General features: G+C 34.2%; 1 protein-coding gene across 1 annotated transcript in view; it reads left to right on the top strand.

Moving 5' to 3' along the window:
- Positions 1-22,566, top strand: part of LOC129265140 (nuclear RNA export factor 1-like) — a 28,211-nt gene extending 5,645 nt beyond the window's left edge. The window contains exons 3-19 of the mRNA XM_054903133.2: positions 150-312; positions 2,736-2,819; positions 3,361-3,465; positions 4,672-4,816; positions 5,183-5,268; positions 6,811-6,918; positions 7,340-7,449; positions 10,402-10,438; positions 11,015-11,139; positions 11,495-11,555; positions 12,171-12,285; positions 12,947-13,062; positions 14,166-14,208; positions 14,718-14,848; positions 16,363-16,520; positions 16,937-16,997; positions 17,544-22,566. Coding sequence (XP_054759108.2) covers positions 150-312; positions 2,736-2,819; positions 3,361-3,465; positions 4,672-4,816; positions 5,183-5,268; positions 6,811-6,918; positions 7,340-7,449; positions 10,402-10,438; positions 11,015-11,139; positions 11,495-11,555; positions 12,171-12,285; positions 12,947-13,062; positions 14,166-14,208; positions 14,718-14,848; positions 16,363-16,520; positions 16,937-16,997; positions 17,544-17,585 — 1,690 coding nt within the window. The 3' untranslated portion in view covers positions 17,586-22,566. The remainder of the gene's footprint in view (positions 1-149; positions 313-2,735; positions 2,820-3,360; positions 3,466-4,671; positions 4,817-5,182; positions 5,269-6,810; positions 6,919-7,339; positions 7,450-10,401; positions 10,439-11,014; positions 11,140-11,494; positions 11,556-12,170; positions 12,286-12,946; positions 13,063-14,165; positions 14,209-14,717; positions 14,849-16,362; positions 16,521-16,936; positions 16,998-17,543) is intronic.
- Positions 22,567-23,276: the final 710 nt, after the last annotated feature.

The following is a 23,276-nucleotide window of genomic DNA, read 5'->3' as shown; positions in this document are numbered from 1 at the left end:
CTTTACCTTCTTGATAATTTTTGTACATCAGTAGCAGAAATATTCAGAGAATGTTATCCTTCCAAACTGAATCGTTGGAAGAAAATAAATGTATATTGTGATAGTGAGTTATTTATCTGAATATTAAATGTGATATTTACCTCCTTCAGTAATCCATATGGAAACCGTAAATCTGGAGCAAACCAGAGGAGATCACAGAACAATGATAGAAGAGGAGGTTCATCACAAAGCTCTATGTCAAGACTAGGTTTACCATTTAAGGATGGTTCTAGGCATAGTGGAAGGGATGACGAAACATGGTGTAAAATTACTGTAAGTATGCTTTTTGTACTCTGTTGGACATAATGAGATAATCTGGCTGTTTTTAGAGGGGCTCCCATATTAAATTGATGTTTCTGAATATGGAAATAACGCATTCTTTGAAAATTCATGTCTAGGGGTCTATATATTGTAATTTTTTTTCTATATGAATAATAACTCTTTGTATAAGATGAAAATGAAATGAAGTGGAACAAAAATTGACATGAATAAATTACTGGTTGAAAAACACAAAAGGAAAGATAATTAGGAGATGCAGCCAGTCAATAAAAGAACATGGTCATGGATAAATGATGTTCAAGGCCAAGACTTGAAAGAATCCTAGATAATCAGCAATATTTCTAACAACTTTGTCAGAAAAATTCTAGTTTCCTTTCTCATTTATTTCTTTGTTTTTAGACAAATAGTGGTGCTCTTTAATACAATTTTTTGGGTTCTTTTTTTGTTGCTTTTTTATGATCAATACATTTATGTAGGTAGGTCAGTGCTAATCACAACATGTTACCCAATGGCTTGGAATCTTATAGTTATATGCATTTTATTATTTAAGTATCAAAATTATATTTAGAATCATTGTTTCTAAGCCTGAGTCATATCGATTATTTTGAAAACCGGTGTTCGACAGCTTTAATTCGATCGAACATCGATGCATCGAATGTTTAAGGCGTGGAAATTTTTTTGCTCCGGCCGGCCGGCCGTCGATGCACTATGCATGCACTACATGCACTGACGCCCTGACGGTCTGCTCTGGATGGCCGGGTGAGCGTTGCAAAAGCAGATGACAGAGCAAAGTTCGTTCATATTTTCCATGATCACAAAACACGAAAAAGGCCGGGGAGCAATGCAGGGGAGCAATGCAGGATTCTTCCCAAAATATCCTCAACAATGTTATTTGCAGATGATAAAATATAAGTTTAAAATGAAACAATATTAAAGACATGAATCACGCAGAGTCGATCCGAATGATTTTCGGTCAGCTAGCATTCGCAGTCCAGCCTCGCACACACCAGCCCCGTCCGCAGCTAGCCCCGTACGCGGCGCGCCCCGTACACTCACTCTCCCGAAACGACATGCACGCTTGCCAGCGCCATCTAACAAGTGCAAACAGCGGGGAGAGCCCTGTAACTTGCCTGAGATTGTGTAGTTGGCGGAGTAGTTGGAAAAAAAAATAGCTCCAAATAAATAGATGGGAATAAATATGTAATTTTCTCTGGATGATCATTTGAATTGGTATTCAATGCTGACATAACGATTGTGAGGAAAGATTGTGGAATATGAGTTATGACGATGTTCGAAAATTATTCCTGATAATGATAATCCATTTTTTATTTTAGACACAAGAGCTTGTGATCGAAATAAATACGAATGTCTCGGATCGAGCTCTAAATTCATATAAATTATTATTGGATGTTAAATAATTACGATAAGATTTTTATGGCCATACTAAAAATATTGACGATGTCAGCAAAGTATATGTTATGTTCATTAGAAGAATTAATAGTATTATACTGGCATTATTTTTATTTTTATTCCATCTCTGGACGTCTCCGAGCTCCGAGAAAAGAAGCACAATGCGCATGCGCGGTCGATGACGTCTGACATATTTTCCGTTCATGAAATCAGAGCCCAAAAATTGGCACAAACTAGCTTCAAATTGATGGGAAAAAATATCAAACGCAATTTTTCTCTGTTTTGTCATGTAAAATGTTATTATATGGTGATATTACAATCTTCAAAAGAGTTTCTACATGTTGAAAATGTTCGAGAATCGATCCTGACGTGATAATTATTTTTTAGACAAGTGCACTCGCTCAAGTCGATCGTCATGTGATGTCCGCCATTGAAAATTGAAACGAAATACAAACGTTTCACATCAAGCTCTAAATTCATATGAATGATTATCATATGCTAATTAGGCCTATTGTTAAATATTACGATTAAATCATGTTCTATTGTCATATTAATATTGTTCATGAAAGCAAGATTTATTTTACGTTGATCGCGTCAATTTTCCGGCCATTTTCTGATTTGATTAAAGCACGATCAATGGCGACTTCCATTCATAAATTCATCGTGCCTAAATTTATCTCAGCACGAGCAGACGAGCCGGGTAGACGAGTAAGACTCGAACTATGACCGAAAAAAACTTCAAATTAATGGGGAATAGGCATCATATTTACACACAATCGGTTTCATTTTGGGGGCAATATAAATTAAGTAAGTAGTAGTCAAGTTGGATATTACTGTTTATTTTGATGTTTGATTGTGTTAACCAAATGAATCGGCCGGCCGACGTATTTTTATTTTTTTTCTATCCACCGATTTTGCAAAATCTGCACCGGCGTTCGATGACATCGATCGAACACCGATTTTAAAATCGATTCGACTCAGGCTTAATTGTTTCATTTTCTTACCAGATACCATATGGGAAGAAGAGTGAAAAGGAATGGCTCATCAAGACTATCCAAGGTGCTTGTAAAGAACCTTTTATACCACAAGAGGTAATGCTAATCAACAGTCAAGAATAAAGGATTTTCATGTTTATCTATACCTCAGGCCGTTATATGCTGTATCCAAATGCTTTTTCTTACTTTCTTTTTTGCTATACTGGTAAATGGTCTATACAAATGATAGGTATGGTTTCTTTCATTTTTGTTTTTGAAATTAAAGTTTTAACTTATTGAATTAAGTATTTTCCCCTATGATTACTTTGTCATGACTTGTTATGACTCGTTGTCTTTCAATCATGGCAATCTACTCACTTTTATGATGATGTTTCATAAAATTGCAGATGAAAAAAATTTGACAGCCTTATTTACTTAACATTAGTTTAGTACCTAATTTATCTCATAATGCTGAAGCATGTTATTATAAGAGGTATTAACATATTGTGTATTCTGTCAACATAAAGGAGCGCCTTGAGCAAGCTGAATATGTGCACAATATATAAACACCCTGTATTATTATTATTATTATATGTTAAATTGATTTGAAAACAATCTCATTCTTTCATTATTTTCTGTATTTTTACTCCTATTTTAGTTTACTTATGATAATCAGAATGCAATCTTTTATGTGGACGATTTAGCTACTGGTGAAGCTTTGAAAGATGTTAGCACCAGAATAACAACACCAAGTGGATACAAGGTAATCTAGAGAATAGAATGTTTATGTAATAAGTACTGCTTCAAATGTCTGTGAAGATTTGGTGATTTCAAGCTTGTTGTTGACATTTTGGTGTTGCGTGAGCTTGATTTTTACATTTTTACCAAAGTTTAAAAGAAGTTGGTCCTGGGACCAATCTCACTAGGTTTTGAGTCATTAATAATAATTATTTGTAAGCTCAGACTACTTGTAGGTATTGCAAGCAGGCAATCTGAATTGTGCTTCCAATGTCAATACCAACCTTGAAATCACCTATTATGCAGTATGCTTTCTTTCTTGGGAACATGGATTGGAAGCTCCTAAAACTCTTTAAAAGACAGTGGGACAAAGGGCAAATTTACCCTCTAACTGTATAAAATACAAGTGACTTTCAAAAAGTTGCAAATTTGACCCTCTAAATTGTCATTTGATTCTAAAAATATGTAATTTTGAAATAACAGAATCAGTCAGAGTTAAAGAAAAAGAATAAACAGTGGTAATACAAAAAATATTAACCCCCACCTGTTGGTGTGTATATATGTAAAAAATGCAACACAAAGTATTTAGTCTGTGTAAAATGTCACAAAACCATCTTTCTCAGAGAAGTCGTGAATGGGTCTGGACTATAGAGAGTGTAATTCTGAAACCTATTTTTAGAGAAGAAGTTTCATTTGTGCCCAGTAGAAGCAGTGTCTTAAGCAGATTTCCCTGAATTAATTATATTATTTTGGAAAGATGATTCTTGAGTTCAATTTTAACAAGCTCTTGGGGTGTTTTATAAAGAGTACAGGGTGAATTGCTTGCAGGATAAAACACATCACATTAACCAGATTCAGCTTAGGGCTTTCCACTATTGACAAGTCAGCAGTGAGATTGTGTGCTTAAATAACATGTCCATGATGGCTCTAAGGCATGATCTTAAATCAGGTTTAGCTCTTTGTTAAAAGTTCTTCAAAAGGGTTATATTTGATAAGTGATATGCCATGAATAGATCAGAATTGAAGTCTGGTCTCCCTTTCTTTGAGCTGTAAAATCAACATGATCTTGTTGCTATGAAGTGAAAAGAAGGAGTGAAGTAAATAGATGATCAATATTCATCATCAGTTCTAAGAAATTCATCTTGTAATCACTTAAATTGTTTACTTGATTTCTTTTATGAAAAAAAAAGACAATCACACAAAGTGTAACATTCTGTGTAATTCCCCACAGATCATCATTCAGACTCGTCCATGCAGACCACCCATGAAATCAGTGTTTAATGATAAAGATCTTGATCTACTCAAACAAGTTATGAGCAGACGTTATGATCCTTCTGCCAAATCACTAGACCTTGGGAATCTGACAAATGATGCTGGTGAGTAGTAATGTTAATCCCCATCCAGGACTATGTAATATGAAGAGATACAGTTGTAATTTGCAGTTGATTTATAATATGTTGAGCAGTTGATTGTTATCTGTTATGTTCCTGGGTCCAGATGGTATACAAATAGCGAAAAGACATGAGTGCAATGGTATGAGATTTTGCATGAGGTAAAAGAAAAATGCTCAAGTCAATGAGACGTAGCAGAGCTGTATAGAGCTCCCTCTTTCACCAAATTTGGATGTTTGTGGAGGGTTTTTTTTTCAAGTAAATTTATTTGACATTGAATTCTCTGCTTCTAGTTAATCTGAATGTTGTAAAAAGATAATTGATATACTGCATTATTTTTTTTTTAAACAGATTTGAAAGGAAAGCTGTTCCTCATTGTAGAAAGACCAGCCCACTTTGCTGCAATCCTTAAAATAATTACTGAAAACATTCCAGAGGTAATTAAAAAAAAAAAAAATTTCCTCTTACTGTTCTTCATTTGTGTTCTTGAAATAGTTGTAAGATGTAGGGCTGGGACTAAAACCCGGGTCCCGCCCGGAAGCCTTTGGTACCCGGGTAGAAAAATCAATACCCGATACCCGAAAATTGCTTACCAATAACGTATTTGCGTAGTGCATAGTGTAAGACATGATTGTAACTCATTGCCCACAAAAGTATACAAGTTTTTCAAGTGATGATGTGACTGAGATCGTTCGATCGTCGCCATGTTTCTTAATTGCAGCTTTAGCATACGAAGTGCCAGCCAACCACGTTCGTGTTACCATTTTCAGTTCATCATAAACCGAAAATAAGGTTTATCGCTAATCAGAATCGCAATGCATCATGGGATCGAAAACGGGGCCGTTAGCTAGCTCTGCGCACGTGCAGAGCTAGCTAACGGCCCCCCTTTCGATCCCGTGATGCATTGCGGTTCTGATTAGCGATATACCTTATGGTAACCCGATCGTGATTTGCTGGCGCATTCGGCGCTCCGAAACTACCCGGAAATCAATTGACTTTGTGCATGTAGTGATAGATTCTACAAACTCACGAACACGATGTAATATCGACGCTACTTCGTAAGATTTTGACGGGAAAGCAAGAAGTAATCAAAATTTGCTTACCTGTGTGATATCGGTAAGAAAACAGATCCTCTGAGAATACCTTTCATAATTAATATCAAATAAAGGAAAGTGGAATTCTAGGTCGATTTTGGTACGAGGTGACAGAGTATTGCAGACTTGTTTTGATGGAATACTGCGTGGGGCACGGGAGGCTTGCACTGCGCATGCTTACTATATTTTCATTCATAAGTTTGCTTGCGGCGCAGTGGCTGGATGACGTCACCTGTGGGATTTTTCCACCAGTCATATTTCATGCGACATGAATTTCGGGTACCCGCCCGAAAATTGCCACGGGTACCCGAAAACAAAAATACCCGAAAGTCCCAGGCCTAGTAAGATGTTTATCTTTTTTGAAAACATATTTACCAATTTTTTTTGGCAGAATCTTTTCTCATGTAGGTCAAGGAAGCAGTATCATTACTGTTGTGTGGTATTTTGTAATAGATTTATAACTAATGATAATACTTCTGTCCACTTACAAAAGGAAGCAAGTGATTCTTTTCAAAATTGATTTTCGATTTATTCTCCTCGTTCTACTTGATGATAAAGGAATTGGAGTCCCATAACCCCCAATTTCTAAAATATAGAAATATATATATTTCCAAATAAAACAGTGCCACATTTTCCCACTAAGACACTCATTCCACAGAGTTTCTTCTTTTGACAGTTCTTGGCAGAATACTTTTTCACATTTCATTAGCTCTTATCTGTTATGTATAAAATACAATACATTCCTATAATAGGTATCTTTTTTTTGCTTGACTTAACTATTCTGCCCTTTCAAAAAAAGCATTAAATTGAGTATTTATATTTAGATACCATTATACTGCAGTTTGGACTAAAATGACTAAGTTATCTTTTAAATTTATTTTCTAGATGACAATGCTTCAACTTGATGCTAACAAACTATACAATCTAAAGAGCATGTCTGATCTACCGCTAAAGATGCCAAATATCACAACACTCAGCCTGGCACGTAACAATGTAAGTACATTTTTATATTTTCATATATCATTTATACATATACTCCATTGGAGTGAATGTTAAAAAGAGTTATTACGTAATTGTGTAGTTTTTGTAAAGGTGAATGTATCATGTTTTGTTCTGTTTTTTATGATGAATGGAGTAAATGCTATAAAATCAAATCAAAATCAAATTTCTTGGTTTTTTGATCATTTTCAAATCCTATTCTTGATCATGGAAACTCTTATGTTTTGATCATATGAATAGAAATCAGAGCACTGCAGGAAAATTTGAGAGGGGGGGGGGGTGCAATGTTGTACAAAAGTATCAAGTGTTGTAACTAGACATGTACAATCAAATACACGAATGAGAAATTGCCAGAAAGGAATACAATCAAACCATATTTTTTTGTATATGTTTGTAATTTGTATGTGTATAATAGTTGAGATCTGAAGGAGAGCTAGACAATCTGAAAGGACTCAAGCTAAAGGAGTTGACTCTCGATGGTAACCCTCTATGTGATAACTTCAGAGAACAATCAACATATATCAGGTATGGCTGAATGATTCCAGAGGGTTCCAAGCTGGAGGTTGGTTCCAGGAGGATAGCATCTTGTTACCAAGCAACAAGATGTCATCTGGTCCTGAGATGCTACCAATAGGGTTTGCTTGATATGGCAGTGCCCTTGGTTTTCATCCTAAGAGAAATAGGAATGTTGTTGGTTTCGAGTCCTTTGTACCTTGCACCATGCCATTCATTTGAGCCAATCAAAGTTGTTTAATCCTCAATGTATTCTAATGTTCTCTTCTCTTTCACATAAGATACTGGCATGTCTTGGTGAATTTACAGTGTATACATTGTTTGCTTTGACAAAATGTATCCCTTGCACGTACAGTGTGTTTTAGTGCCTATCTGCTCTAAGTGTAGTAAAGCTCCCTACTGACTACTTGCTAGTCTATGGTCATTTTGTTTTCCTTTTTCTCTTTTGGTGAATAGATAATTGATTCCAGCTGACATTACCTACCTACATTGTATCTTCTCTTTCCATTGAATGTTCTGTCACTTGATGAAAATATCTTCTTTTTTTTCATCTTCCCTTTGAAGAATTACCATTTCTGAGAGGTAGGGTATCTGTGAAAATCAGAGAATGAAAACAGGGCTTTATTTATCTAATTGGTTTTCATTTTTTTCCCCTCATGATAAATATAATTTTCATGTCATATACAAACATAAAGAGACCATTAAACTATTTGCTCAATGATCTTCAAAGGATTTTGATTTGGAAATTGCATATCATCTAGCACTATTTCATCCTGTGGTATATGTAGTGCTGTGTTTTTTCTTCTTTCTTTATCCTATTTATGTTATCATTTCTTCCTTCCAACTCCTTTGTAAAATCTGTTTTAGAATGGAGTGAACTCTTTCAAATACCAGGCTATGATAATCTTCCCAATGAAATAAATAGAAAACCAGGAGTATATTTGCTATTTAGTATACATTGCCAAACTTTGCTCATATTCATAATGATTCTGTAAGTCTTCTGTTGAGATACAGATGAAAATCAGCAAAAACAAGTTGAAGGAATGTAAAGATGAAAAGAAGCTGCTTTCAGTTATTACCTTACAAATTTGGTGATTCATCTATGCAATGGATGCATTTCTCCATGTCTTGAGAAGATGTTGGCACAAGTTTTCCTGATATATCAACCTGATGCAAGTATGAGTGTGAAGTTATTATCATTACAACAGAAGTCACTCTACTGGTATCTTCAAGATTCTTGGAATGCATCAAAGGCACAACTTAAAGAGAACCAACAGATGAAGATCCAGGAACCACCTCATCATGTGACAATAGTCACTGCGGGTCCCGACTGTTTAGAGCGTCCATGACGGGTAAGATCCTCATTGTAAGAGGGCAACCTAAGACAGATGCTCAAACGGGGGCTTGCCATCGTTACACCTCTGCTCCTCACTGAAGAAGTAGCTCAAACACGCACGACTACACAGATGAATTAAACATCATCTTGATCTTTGTACCTGAAGTATGAGAAATATCTACAGTATAAGGTTTCCAAACCCATTGCTCTGAAGAAAAAAAAAGAAATTATGAGAGCAAATAGCCCAAAATGGGCACTTCACATCATATCCATTCAAGTCTAAGCTTTGGATAGGGCATGTTTGGCATTGTTGTACTCGGTATGCTTTGTATCAACTGGAAAAGGTCATGAAAATTTGACACTATTTTCATCCTTGATTTTTCATTTCACTGGTATTTGATGTGCTCACTTCATACCTATTTGCTCTTATGTTATGTCTGCTTTTGTAACCCAGTCCTTTCCATTTCATTCATCTCTGTTTGTTGGTATATAATATAAAATTAATGTTAAAGAAAATAAGTATAAATCAGGGTTTGTACAAATTTGTTCAATTCATAGACTCTCTGGAAAGATAAATTGGAAATACTTTCTCCAGAAGCAAAGCGTCTGGGACAGTCCGAGAATTTGCGCCAATTTTTTCGTTAATATATGAATTCATGCTCAAGCTGGCCTTGAATACATGGCACTCCATTTAGCAAGTCCCTCATATATTTTTCTGCTCTGGGAATTCTAAGTGTCAACAATATGAAGTTTAATAACCTGGTAGAAAAAAAGGGAAACTAAATTTTAACATAAACATTTAGATCTGAGTTTGTGTTATCTACAACCATTCAGTGAGTATGGAGGTAAGTTTCTTTATTGCCATCATTGAGCCCTTTTGATCACTGGACATACCACCTACAGTCAACATCACTTTGCTGCTTTGCTTTCAAGTTCATATAGAGTGTACTTTTCATATGAGCTGCAGTAGTCCTGTGATTTTCTTAAATATTTGAGGAATGGAATTGTTTGTGGAGAATCATTCAGAATCTTTACTTGTTACAACCTGTTTGATAATATTCTGCAACTTTCATGAGGTTTCTTGTTTCTTCTGTCTCTCTTTCACAATAATAGAAATACTGATCATATTGCTTTCTTTATATCAGTCTTACATGGTACAAAATGTATCGTAACATACTTTTATCTCATTCAAATCAATCACTAGGCATAAAGTTTTGTGTTTTAGCAGACTGGGTAAATATCAAGTAAATCAGTTATTGAGTGATTTCAAGTTCGTTGTTGGGTCAAATTTTTATATAAACACAACACAAAGCTTCAATTGAAGCTGGTTCTAGGACTCTTCTTAGTGATTGTTGAGCTATCAGTGTGATTTGGATCATCTTGGTAAACTCACATTAGTTAATGGAGCTAGGGAAGGCAATCTGAATTGTGAACGTCGCCACCAACACTGAACTTGAAATCACCCGTTTCCATCCCAATCGCAACTTTATTAAATCTGCTCAAGAGTGTGTGTTATATGGTAATGTTCAAATTCTAATAAAAAATTACTCGAATTTGCAAAGGGTACTTTAGTATACTATCTAGTTGCTATTGCAGAAGCTGATCCTAATTTTTTTCTTTTTTTTCAGCGCTGTTCGATCAAGATTTCCCAAGGTAGAGATCTTGGTGAGTAGATTGTTATCAATGTCATTTTTACTTCATGAGAAGAGGGTGAACCTCTTATATGTTGATTTCATGGTCAAAGGTAAATGGTATTTAAATAAATTTTGATATGGAGACTTATGTAAATACAATAGACCCAACAGTATTTTTTTCTGTTTCTGGTCAACTCATGGAGTTTAGCTTCATATCTTATGAAACTTTCTTGAATAATGAGAACATGTATTAATACTCCAAACTTAAAGTTTGTACACACCATTGAATGAAATCTAATGAGATTAATTCTGTTAGTTGGTCATTTAGTAGCATTCGTTGTTACTTTGTTTATTGATTAGTGAATTGTTTATTTCTGTTTATTTGTCAATTTATTCATTTTCATTTATTTATATATTTATTTATTTGTTTACTTATTTATTTATTCATTTATTTATTTATTTAATTATTTATTTAATTATTTACATATGCATTTATTCAGTTCATGTAGTAAAGGGGGGGGGGGTGCTATTTCAGTGTATAGGTTTTGAAGTATACAGTGTAAAGGAGAATGATTTCAAACCATTCCTATTCTTTGTTTGTAAACAGGATGGAAGCACACTACCCCCTCCTATCAACTTTGACCTGGAAGACACTGCTCCATTACCCACTATGCAACCAAACTTCTTTGCAGGGGACAAAGTCAAAGCAATCTTGGTTCCATTCTTGGAAAGGTATTCAATATTTTATTCTAAAATGCAAAATATTAACTATTTTCTGTAATTAAGTATTCTTGTTTTATTCCTGTTTTTTATTCAGGTTTTAATATATAAATTCTAGTGTTTTAGTGATTTTAGAGTGTAGTAAGAGTCATTAAAACATTTGGAGCCTTCTTATATCTAAGGTTACCCAAGCTGAAGTGAGAGTTATATCATCCAAAAGTTCTAAGGAATTGCAAAAATATATTAACCCGTAATGTGTTATGTATGTGCTTTACAAGAACAGCATATATTTCTTATTGCTATGAATTTGTTTTGATGAAGTATATTGTATTATCTAGGCTATTCTTTATGTTTGTGTATCTCAAAGGTTCTTCAAAGTATATGATTCCCGGGACAGACAACCACTACTTGAAATCTATCATGATCAGGTAAAATAAGACCATGTGGCCTATTATTATCAACTTTAATTATTTGTGCGTTAAAAATTCTCTTTTGTCTGACTTCATGGGGAATTTGAGACTATTAGACTGTTCATTATTGCTTCTAGTTATATAACCGATAGCAGTTATGTAATGCTTGTAAACATCACATCAAAGTGTTGAGTCATCACCCGTTTCGTCAAAAAATATCAGAAGCAGGTCAATGAATGCCTGGTGGGACAGCATAATAATTGATTGACCCCTAAAGATAAATCTAACATTCTTTGCTATGCTTTTCACAAAGTTAGGTTTAATGAAATTTAGGTTTGTAGATTTTACTTTCATACATACATCATCATTACAGAAGGTTGTAGAAGCCCATCTCCAGATTTTAGTTCATGTTTAAATGCCATGTCTTAGAGTGCAAGTAATACTGCTATGGACAGTATATGCACTATATTCGTATGAAACCTATTTATTAGTAAATCTAATTATTTCCGGTTTATTCATTTCAATTTTAAACTTGCCATATGAATATCAATATATACTAGTTCTATTGTGCTTATATTGCAACTTACTAGATTGATGACTGTTATGTGATTTCCATTTTTTCCCTATGTACAGTCAAGTTTCTCACTATCAATACCTTTGAACATGGAGCCTGGCCAAGGGAAGACACGTCTTAGCCGCTATTTGAGAGAACATCAAAGCCGTAATCTACTTGTTACAAAGGACCCAGGTTAGTGCCTGTTTCATTTCTAGAGATTACAGTCTGACCTTAATCAGTTGGCCATGTGATCTGGCCAGTCAGCTTCCCACATATTTGTTCAACGTGCCTGAAAGTCTCATAACCTTAGACCTCTCCACCCTATAAATTTTCATAGAAAGGTTGTTCCACTATGTTACTCTTTTGTCTATCTATATCCCTTAAATTGATGGGTACTCATCTGATCTGGCTGTGTAAGTAAAGTCAGACTTGAATTAAAATTTGTGATATCATAGTGTGTACATATATTTGTTTTACCCAACTGCTAAGAAAGCATGAAATTTGTAATGAAACAAGTGAGGAATGATGACTTTAAATCATATCCTAGTGATCTGTTACAGATGATTCAGTGCATGCATTGACAAGTTCACATTCTTTATACGAGTTTGATTTCTTCAAATTGCATTTGATCACAACTTGTGTGCAACATGCCTTGGATCATTGATGTGTCCTTACCTTTGGTATTTTGTGATTCATTATTAATTTGTTTGACCTTCTTTACCTGATGATGAATATATGGTTTTCATATGCTTAAATTCTATTTTGATAATGGTTGCCTTTAGTTTTCCATATTTAATCTAAGAGCATGGGATGAAAGTTTGATTCTTCATATTCTGTGTTAATTGTTGTTTAGCTCAAAGGAACAAGCTGATAAAGCAGAAGAAAGTACCTATCATAGCCTACCTTCATGATCTACCAGCCACTCAACATGATATGAATTCCCTTAGGATTGATGTATCAATGGCACAGGTACTGTATACTTATTGCTGTGGAATAGCACAATCTTGGGAGGTGGGCACTCTATTATAATGTTGTATAGCATAGTTCAGCTTTGATGGCCCGTTTTTTTAGCTTCTATTTGCCTCTCTCAAAATATGTAGAATTCTTCGGAAAACAGCTGAAAAAAATGTGCTCCTTTCGGTAGACTTGATCTATTTCCCAGGGCACACCATTTTTATGCTTTTACAATCTTGAAGCAGTGCCATTCCATAAACTATTTTTCTTGCTAATCTCCTCAGGGGGCTATTGCAGAAAGAGTTTCAATCAAATGCAACTCCAAAAATTAACCAGAACTTAATTTTCAATCATTACAAATGTGTATTTGGGACATGCGCTTGATTTTTGTTGTTGTTGCATTTAAACTGCTATTTTTGTGACCCTGGTAGATTTCATCAACATAGAAGTTGAATGCTGAAGGGAGATGAGAGAGTAACTCATGTGTTTATCAGGCTTCAATATAGATATTCTGAAAGCTGAGTGAATTGTTTAGCCATGAAGTTAGAATATATTAGGGACAAATGTGAATGAAACTTGTATAAATAACTTGTAAATGTTATCCAAATAATGAATGTTCTTTTCATTTGTGCAATGGACAGAATACTTCATGAGGTGCAAGACGAAATGATCAATCATTTCATCTTCATCGAATGAAGTATTGCGTCCATGGCACAAATGAAAAGAACATTCATTATTTGGTTTACATCACACCTACAATAGATTCTTTTTTTTTCATATGAAAATTATGAATGTTGATGCAAAATATGCTCATGTAGTGCGAGTTGATTATCGCGTACATACCCTGACGCTGCGAACATGAGTGGTTTTACTTATGGTGCCTGCAGTCGTGGTGCGAGCGTGCAATGGACAAAATCGTATGGGTCCATAATTGCCCGATGATTGGATCCAAAATTGCATGGGTAATGATGTTATTTTAAAATGGGCCGAATGATCGATATCAAACAACCAATCAAATAATAAGGATCTATATAGGTGTCATGTAAAACACAGTGTGTTATATAAGACTGAGGAATTCATATTATTTAAAGATATATATATTTTCTTCCCATTTACAGGGAAATCTACTATGTTTCACAGTCAGTGGTACTTTCAAAGAAGGTAAGAATTGATGCATGACCATATCTTTCTCATCGTTTTTCCTTATTGAACACTGCTTATACCCCCCCCCCAAAAAAAAAAAAACCAACTCATTAGTGATGCAGTGATGCATTCTGTCATTCGATTTAACTTTATGTATTATTATTAGGTCCCTCATACTCTTTATTTCAACAATATTGGCAAAGTATCTAAAGGTAGGCTCACGGTTGATATGCACCTGGTAGAAAAATAAGCATGATGCAATGACTAGTTGGTTTCTGATATGATAAATACAATATGTATGCATTAAATACATCTCATCACTTTAGATACATCTTTAATTCTATATTATTGTTTCTCGTGACAGAAGTTGTGAAAACAGGAATTCATTTTCTTTTCCCAGGTATATGTAAACATTCTGGACGATAGATATATTCATATTTGAGCTGATATCTGTATTCAAGTATACTGAAGATATCCCAAAACAGAATGAATTCCAAAGTTATGTTATTTGTATAATTTGTCTTTAGTTACCAGCAAGTCCAACGACGAGGTAGTAATTGCATTCAGTAGAGTATTCTTAGCTTCACATCACCCTACTACTGGCCTATGTATTATCAATGATCAACTCTGCCTAAGACCAGCTACTAACCAACAAAAGGTAAATGTGATGGGAGAGTTAGTACATTGGTCTGCTGGAATGAACATTATTACATATACTGATTTTAAATTATAAATTTCAAACATAAGTGATGTTAATTCGAACAAATTTGGTGAATTGGCTAAATAAAGATATTAAGTTTGCGTGATATTGCTCAATGATAGAACCAATGAGATTTATGTTTATGTGACATGTATACAGCATGCTGGGTATCACTACATGGGGAAATCCTAGTGTGAGTGTAGAAAGCAACTGTTTCTAATGCAGTAATTTGTATTGTACACTAAAAATATCCAGCATTCATGAATGGAATGGAATAATGATATTTTAATGGTTGTCAATCATTTTCATGCCAATCTCTACTTTGATACTAATGAGCCTTATTTTCAATCGTACATTGAAATTAGATAAATGCAGTAATGTGAGTACAAAATAAAGAAATTATCATACCTCTATTAAGAAATAATTTTGTTATATCGTTCTAATTTGTATTATATAGTTACATAGTTGCATTATCCTTAGTTTTTGTCTCACCTGCAAAGCAGAGTGAGACGATAGGCGCCGCTTTTCTGACGGCGGTGGCGGCGTCAACACCAAATCTTAACCAAAGGTTAAGTTTTTGAAATGACAGCATAACTAAGAAAGTTTATGGACCCAGTTCATGAAACTTGGCCATAGGGTTAATCAAGTATTACTAAACATCCTGCCTGAGTTTCAGGTCACATGACCAAGGTCAAAGGTCATTTAGGGTCAATGAACTTTGACCATGTTGGGGGAATCAACATCAAAATCTTAACCTGAGGTTAAGTTTTTGAAATGACAGCAAAACTTAGAAAGAATATGGACCTAGTTGATGAAACTTGGATATATGGTTAATCATGTATTACTGAACATTCTGCCCGAGTTTCAGGTCACATGAATAACGTAAAAGGTTATTTAAGGTCAATGAACTTTGGCCATGTTGGGGGTATTTGTTGAATAACCATCATAACTTTGAAAGTTTATGGATCTGATTCATGAAACTTAGACATAAGAGTAATCAAGTATCACTGAACATCCCATTTGAGTTTCAGGTCACATGACCAAAGTCAAAGGTCATTAAAGGTCATTGAACTTTGGCCATTTTGGAGGTTATTATTAGATTGCTGTTATAACTTTCAAAGATTATCGATATAGTTTGTAAAATGTGGATATAGGGGTAATCAAGTATTACTGACAAGTCTTAGGTCGCATGATCAAGGTCAAATGTCATTTATTGTCAATGAACGTAGTATTGTATCATTATATGAATGGTGTTTTTTGTGAATAATTATTTATAGTAGTTTTCAAAGCCAGCACGGCTGCTTTATTGAATTTCGCGCGATGCAGGTGAGACTGCCAGAGGCGCTCCACTTGTTTTATTAGCAAGTTTGTATATTGATTATGAATGTAATTCAAGAAATCAGTATATTTTACAATATTGTTACCTTTCCCAAGACTAATCACTGTACCAATCCTTATTTCCCAACCTTAAGAGCTCATTTGCTAGCCCTGGTCCTACACCATCTACTAGTCCTGTCAACGTTCCTCAATCAATGCCAGCACCAATACCACAAGGACTTGGCCCAACACAGCAACAGATGCTTGCTGAATTCATGAGAGTCTCTGGTATGAATGCTGATTGGTCTATGAAGTAAGTTTTCTTAAAGGGATGGGGATGGATTATTAGTATTATATTTTGCTCTGCATTGCTTGGCTGTATAGGGGTAGATGCATCTGGGTGCAACATAAGATTTATCATTGGTAACATATGGTTTTGTTTCTGAAAGACATCATTTATGCTAGTTGATTAATATCAATGTGTTGTATTTGTTTACAATGCTATTTGAAAGTTTTGGTCCTACTAAATGATATATAGCTATAGCAGAAACAAAGGCATGTTGAAAGAGTGTAGCCAATTGATAATGAGGAATGTTAATAGCACAGGAAACATGATTATATGTTGTTCTCTTATATCCCATGGTTAAGAATATTTTCTTCATTAGGAGTGTAATCTCTGTGTCATCATCTATTCATGTTTCTTGTTACTTACGATTACTTTACACACAGGTGTCTAGAAGAGAATAACTGGAATTATGAACAATCTGGGACAGTTTTCACAAGTTTACAGGTTAGTCATTGATTGTTTACATAGATAACAACCAATTCACACTGTCATTGTCACCCTATGAGCTAAGATCATATCTGCACTATTTATGGGAATATCATTGACTGGACTTGAGGGTTACATAGATTTATTCACCAAGTTGTAAAGATCATATTACATGAGTCAAATAAATGTGCAGTTTTAGCGCTGTCAATACTTCTAATGTTTCCCCCACAAACAAGCCAATCAATAATGTCATTACTGCTTAGGCAATAAACAAAATCATGACCAAATATTCTTATACATTTAATATCAAGAAGGTAATGTAAATTATAAAAACAGTATGAATAGCAGATTGCATTTTGATATCATGTTTTTGAAAGTGATGCTAGTTAATTACCATACAATCTTTGATTCTGTCACTAATACATACATTATGATTGTTAGATACAGTGTATATGAACATTTTGTACATGAACTTACAAATGTATATATTGTTATGGGTTGTAATAATTTCTGTATCAACTTTAAAAAAATATATTTCTGTTCTCTTTTCTGTTTGTATTTTAGAGTGAAGGGAAGATTCCACCAGAAGCATTCAAGCAAGCGTGATGGATGTAGTCACTGTAAATTGTGTTACTGCTATTTGATTTTGTTCTGTGTGTTTTTAATATGAAATGGGGTGTTTGAAATCCTGTATTGACATGTATCCAAACATCATTAATTCATAAGTTTATGCACGAGAAATATGGATAAAATTGGGAAATATGCCTTCAGTATTTATCTACACTGTTTTGTGAGTGACTCTGTTTAAGTCTTGTTAAATTGCGAAGATTGTGTTTGTTGCTGGGGAAAAACTGAAATGTGAAAATATGTGTTATTAGTGACATTCAGAACAAATATGAAAGGAAATGTGCATAATCTAGAGGCTTCTTTGCAATACCTGGCATTATATTTTTAATGACATACATTAAAATGTAAATTGACAATAAGTATTAGAGCAAAATAGGTAGACTAATAAATGCTCTCCATATAAAGCATGTTTTATATTTTTAGACCACTGATTTTTAATGTGAATGTTTTTTTTTCAGTGTATTTATTTAGTAATCATCACAGGTACAAGATATGTAAATTTCAAAAGATGTATAAATATAATTTCACAATTATGAATTGTTCTTGCAAAAGATTGAGTTGTACCTGTTTTTAATCTCAGGAAGTTCTTATTGAACTAAAGTGAATCATTTGATTTGAAATCACAAGTTTTTTTAAATTTGGAAATGTTTGAATTGCATCAGATCCCATTCTGTAAAGAATTAAAAAAAAAAAAAAACTTATTTTGTCAGTAGCTTGTTTATGATTTTTTATTGACTTGATTGGCAATCACTTTGCTAGAAATCCCTGTACAGCTAATTGTATTGTGTTTCTGAATAAGAAATCAAAGAGAATTACAATTATACAAATTACATGAATTTCAAAATTAAAACCATTATTATAGTTTTTGCTCGGCAGACATTTGAAAATTTCATTTCAAATCATGTAGTAATATTAAAGCAATATACTTAGGTATTATTTTCAACTAGAGTGCACATGTTATGAACACAATGTGTGATATACAGTGAACATGTATTTTTAGTTATTTTGCTTTCTGGTACCATTTATTGACCTCTCAATCTTCTCCCCATTTATCCCACTACATGTTTTGTTTTTGATGGAATGACTAATGATTGACATCTGATTGGTATGACATTCAGGATTAAGACAGAGCTATAGAATGTTGACATTGAAGTCAGATCGAGCATGCGATCTTAAGCACATAGGAGTAATGCCGAAAATTTGTTTACAAATTATGATTTCTCCTATTAAAGCCTCTTTATTAACTAAACTCAGATATGCTTGATTGAAAAATAACTTGACCTGTACAAGCTTTTATTCAAGGTAGAGCTATCAGATTCACATTCAGAATTGATGGATGTTTAGTCTTATAGAGGGATTTCCTATTTATTTTCTCTTCACAATGCATACTGATAAAGTCTTCATGTGTTTTTCAAAAGGTAGTCTTCATAATCCTGTGATACTTCTATCTCTGAGAAACTGTAGGGGAATAAGACTTGCATTTTTTTATCATCAAGCGGGTCTATGCCATACACACAATGATTTCCCAGACTAAGTGAAACAAAAATTATATTGGAAAAGTTTGCTGCATCCCATTATGTGGTAGCCTGTGGTCATATGACTCAGCTGTCTGTAGCTGTAGACTCGCCCGTCTGTAACTGTATTTTCACTGTATATAATGCATGGTGATAATGCACCCTTAGTCACATGATCATATATGATATGTATTCCGAGTCACATGATGTAATATTTTGTGTGTATGTTGTGTGTTGTAATCTGCACAGATGATATTGAAACATTTACTTTTGACTGAACATAACTGTATGTCGCTTTCTTAGCTTACTTTCCTATACTACGTTTTCACTGCTTCTGTTGCAGAAAGCTGTACATACTTAGATGGTATTCTATCCGATGGTTATTTCACTTCTATAAGATATTGATCAATTTGTGATTGTGACTTGTTGTTACATTGGCAATTCTCAACAAGGCTGTTTGTGTCTTTTACAGTTTCACTTGACTAAGAAAATATATTGAAAGTTGTATTTTTTGTATTGTTAATTAAAGACGAGACATGTTGCTTTGTCTGCACTATACATTATGTAAGTTGATTTACAAGATACCAAACAGGAATGCCACCTTGTACCTTTTTACTAGCAAGTACCTACCAGGTATTCTTTTGAATTCTCTTTGGGAAGTTTATTTGCTCCCATTTTCATTAAAAAAAAAATCAAAGTTGTTCCATTCAACAGGGTTGATAAATGGATTGGTCTGAGCAGTCAAGAAATAAAACCTGGAGCAGATCGTCAGTTGGCATTCTCCTTTTTTATATTTGATAACAAAATAAGGTTCCTGAATTGTACCTACATTCATGGTTTTCTGTTCTGTAGTTCCTATTAATCCTATACATGGTGCGCAGTGGTGGGGCTTCTTTGAAAAGGAAGAGTATCATACTACCCTACTTCCTGTTTGGATCAGGTCATTACAGACATGGGAGCAGAGATGCAATCACATACTTGAAATTTTATACCTCGGTCACATTTGCTCTATGACGGCCATATGCCGAGTCGAAAACAGCCGTCTTAAACATTTTTTTGTACCAGCTACATATAGGTGGTTTAAATGAGAAAGAATGAAACGGCTGTTTTCGACTCGCCGTACACCATAGATATGTGACCGAGGTCAACATCAACATGTGTCATCTGACAAGTCGTCAGATCTGACCCTGATTGTGATTGGCCAGGGAGCACAGGTGTCTGATCGTTGCTATGGTAACTGTTAGATGAAACAGAATACCCCCCTGCTCATGCTGATTTAGAGAGGGCTTTATATTCTGTGATATGCTTCATGAAGATCAGGATTCTAGGACCCCGTTCTCATTACACTTTCTAAAACTAGTTTACTGGAAACCGATTCAGGAAACCAGTTAGGAAGATCGTTTTGCTAGCGTTCCCATTTGATCACCCAAAAGTGGTTTTCAAAATCACTTCATGTAAAGCAATCTTGTTGCTATGGGAACACTCTCAGTGGGGTGACAGGTTTCATGCGAAATTCAAAACTGTAGCATAGGCATTCTACACATGTGTGGAGTAGCCCGCTCAAAATGTGCTAAGATCGCTTCCCGAAGAACGGTTGTGTCCTCGTGCTAAAACCAGTTTAATGAGGCAAAGCGATCTTGAAAAGTACATGCGAGGTGGTTTTATGAACCGACTTGGAAGATCGCTTCGACCGTTCTCATTACATGTTAAACTAGTTTCCAGTAAACTAGTTTTAGGAAGGTGATAAGATTGGTGTCTCTGATTCCATCCCCTCAGATAGTTCAAATAATTCCCATTCTAGAACTTTAAAATGTCATCCTCATAAATATTTATAGCCTTTGTTGCATAGAGAAATCATTTATGATGTGGCATGCCTAACAATAGGATAGAGCGTCACATCAAAACACATAAATATATATATTAATTTTCTCTTCCCTCTTTTTAAGGGTTAAAATTGAAGGGAAATTGTAATCCACTTCTAAGTTTGATGTGTGTTTTGTGTTTTAGCCTGGTCATTGTGTTATTTTGATGGAATCCCTTGAGAAACATGTACTTGAGTTCCTTCAAACTAATCTGTTGATCAGGACAAACTTCTTGGTGAGGTTATGTACCTTTTCCTACACGTTGCTGTTAGACTCAATGTTTTCCACCTATCTGTCTTGTAAGGTTGTTTAATGAATGGGCACCGTCCATTTGAGTAATTACCCTCTTTCCTGTATCCTGATTTGAATGTAAAGATTCTCCTCTCGCCATCCATTCTTCTTTCTTAGCTATGAATTCTCATCCCCCAGACTCCATTATCTAGGGTTTATATCACCACTTTATAAACCAATGAAACATGTAGCCAATTTTAGCTCTTTTTTTCTTTCTTTCTAGTTTCAAATTGTTCATATGAAATAGTTTTTGTTTAGATACCCAAGTTGGGCAATTGGTAAATGTTTTTGTAATAGTAATGAACCTTTTGTAATTATTAACTTTTAGATGTACATATCTATATACTTTTCTTTTTTATGCATGTTGGAAATTGTATTTTGGTGCAAGAGACAAAAAGACAAGTGTTCTTATTTCAGAATTAAGTTTAGAAATTACTGTAAGGTTTGGTTCTCAATAGAATCATGTGTATGTATATAGCATTTGTAAGATGTAAGAATGGTAGTGTAGTGTGCCAAATTGGTGTAAATGATATTCAAAGGAAACATGCAAAGTATGTTTTATAAAGGTGTTTTAATGTTACAATGTAATTTAAACTGATCCTTTTGGGTATTACATAGCCCCCAAAGGTATGTTTGTTTATATTGCACACACACTATCCTTAGATAGAAATCAGTTCAAGATGCAGTGTAAAGGACACCATACATTTCATGTTCTTAATCATTTAATTCGGATAAGAGAAAGTTTGTGGTGGTAATTATAGTGATTATTTTTAAATAAAGTTAGATTGCATAGTTCATTTTTTGTGTGTGTTGAACATAAGATGAAAAAAAAGTTTGTTTCCATAATCAGAGAGGCAGTACTCTATTATTAATCATTTATGTGTAATTTTTGTTCTAATGCTGATTAATTGAAAATGAATCAGATAAGTATGCTATGAAACCTTTTAAGCACATATTTGTGATATTTTTTATGATACATTGAGATCTATTATGAGAGATGTTTTTTTATCAGGGAAAGTTATGATAATATGATTTAATTATGACATGTTAAGATGATTGCAGGTGGAATGAGTTCATGGATTGATTTATTATGTTATCATTTTTAAAGCTATTCACATTTATTTTAAAGTGAGCAATAACAACCCAATATACTGGAAAGATAAAAAAAAGTACCAAAGTTCATTTGTTATCAATGATTTGAAATGTGTTCAGTGTCCAGATGAAAAAAAAAGTGGGAATGATTAAATTTTACTAACACCTTGCCAATAAATAAACTTTGTAATTTCTCATTTATGCCATTTTAATTGAAAGTGTAAGTGATAAGAATGAGAAAATTGATGGGAACTTAGAAAGCAAATAGAGATCTAAATCTAAAGCATGAAAGAGGAAATAGGAGCAATGTGAGAATTATAAACAGAATAAGTAGACCATATTCAGACTGACTGATCACCAGAATACCTGTTAAATTACAAGAATTTTTTATGCCCAAGATGCACGTTATGGTCTGATTAGCAGGCAAGGTGTGCGATTAAAAATCCCTAGCTCAACAGGCCATGCCCATCTACTCACTGGATTGAGAACATTCTCGTTATTTACTTCTACATTGCAGAAATACCTGCTACCCTGGAAAAATCCCACTGAAAGTTCTCATAATGTTGACGCACACTTTGTAACGGTATTTTTTTCTGGAATATTACAAGTAATTAGCTTTTACAATGCTAAAAATATTTTCTGAAAAGGGTAGATTAGGTTTAACATCCTGATCAGATAAGGTATTCTAAAACGGTCTGAATACACCAAGTGATAATAATAATGCAGAGGAATGTGTGTGTTTTGGGGGGACAAGATAAGGTAACAATTATGTTACAGTAAATTAAATAGGTTAACTGGTAAGGGGAATCATAATTAAGAGAGCTGTTTTTCACTGGGTATCAAATACGACAATGTAGATTTACCAGATAATGTAAAAGCAACTCATCTTTATATTCATACCTTACTAATAC

Source organism: Lytechinus pictus, chromosome 7 (assembly GCF_037042905.1).
Source record: "Lytechinus pictus isolate F3 Inbred chromosome 7, Lp3.0, whole genome shotgun sequence".
Classification (NCBI taxonomy): Eukaryota; Metazoa; Echinodermata; class Echinoidea; order Temnopleuroida; family Toxopneustidae; genus Lytechinus; species Lytechinus pictus.
This window is presented reverse-complemented; position numbering and strand designations above follow the sequence as displayed.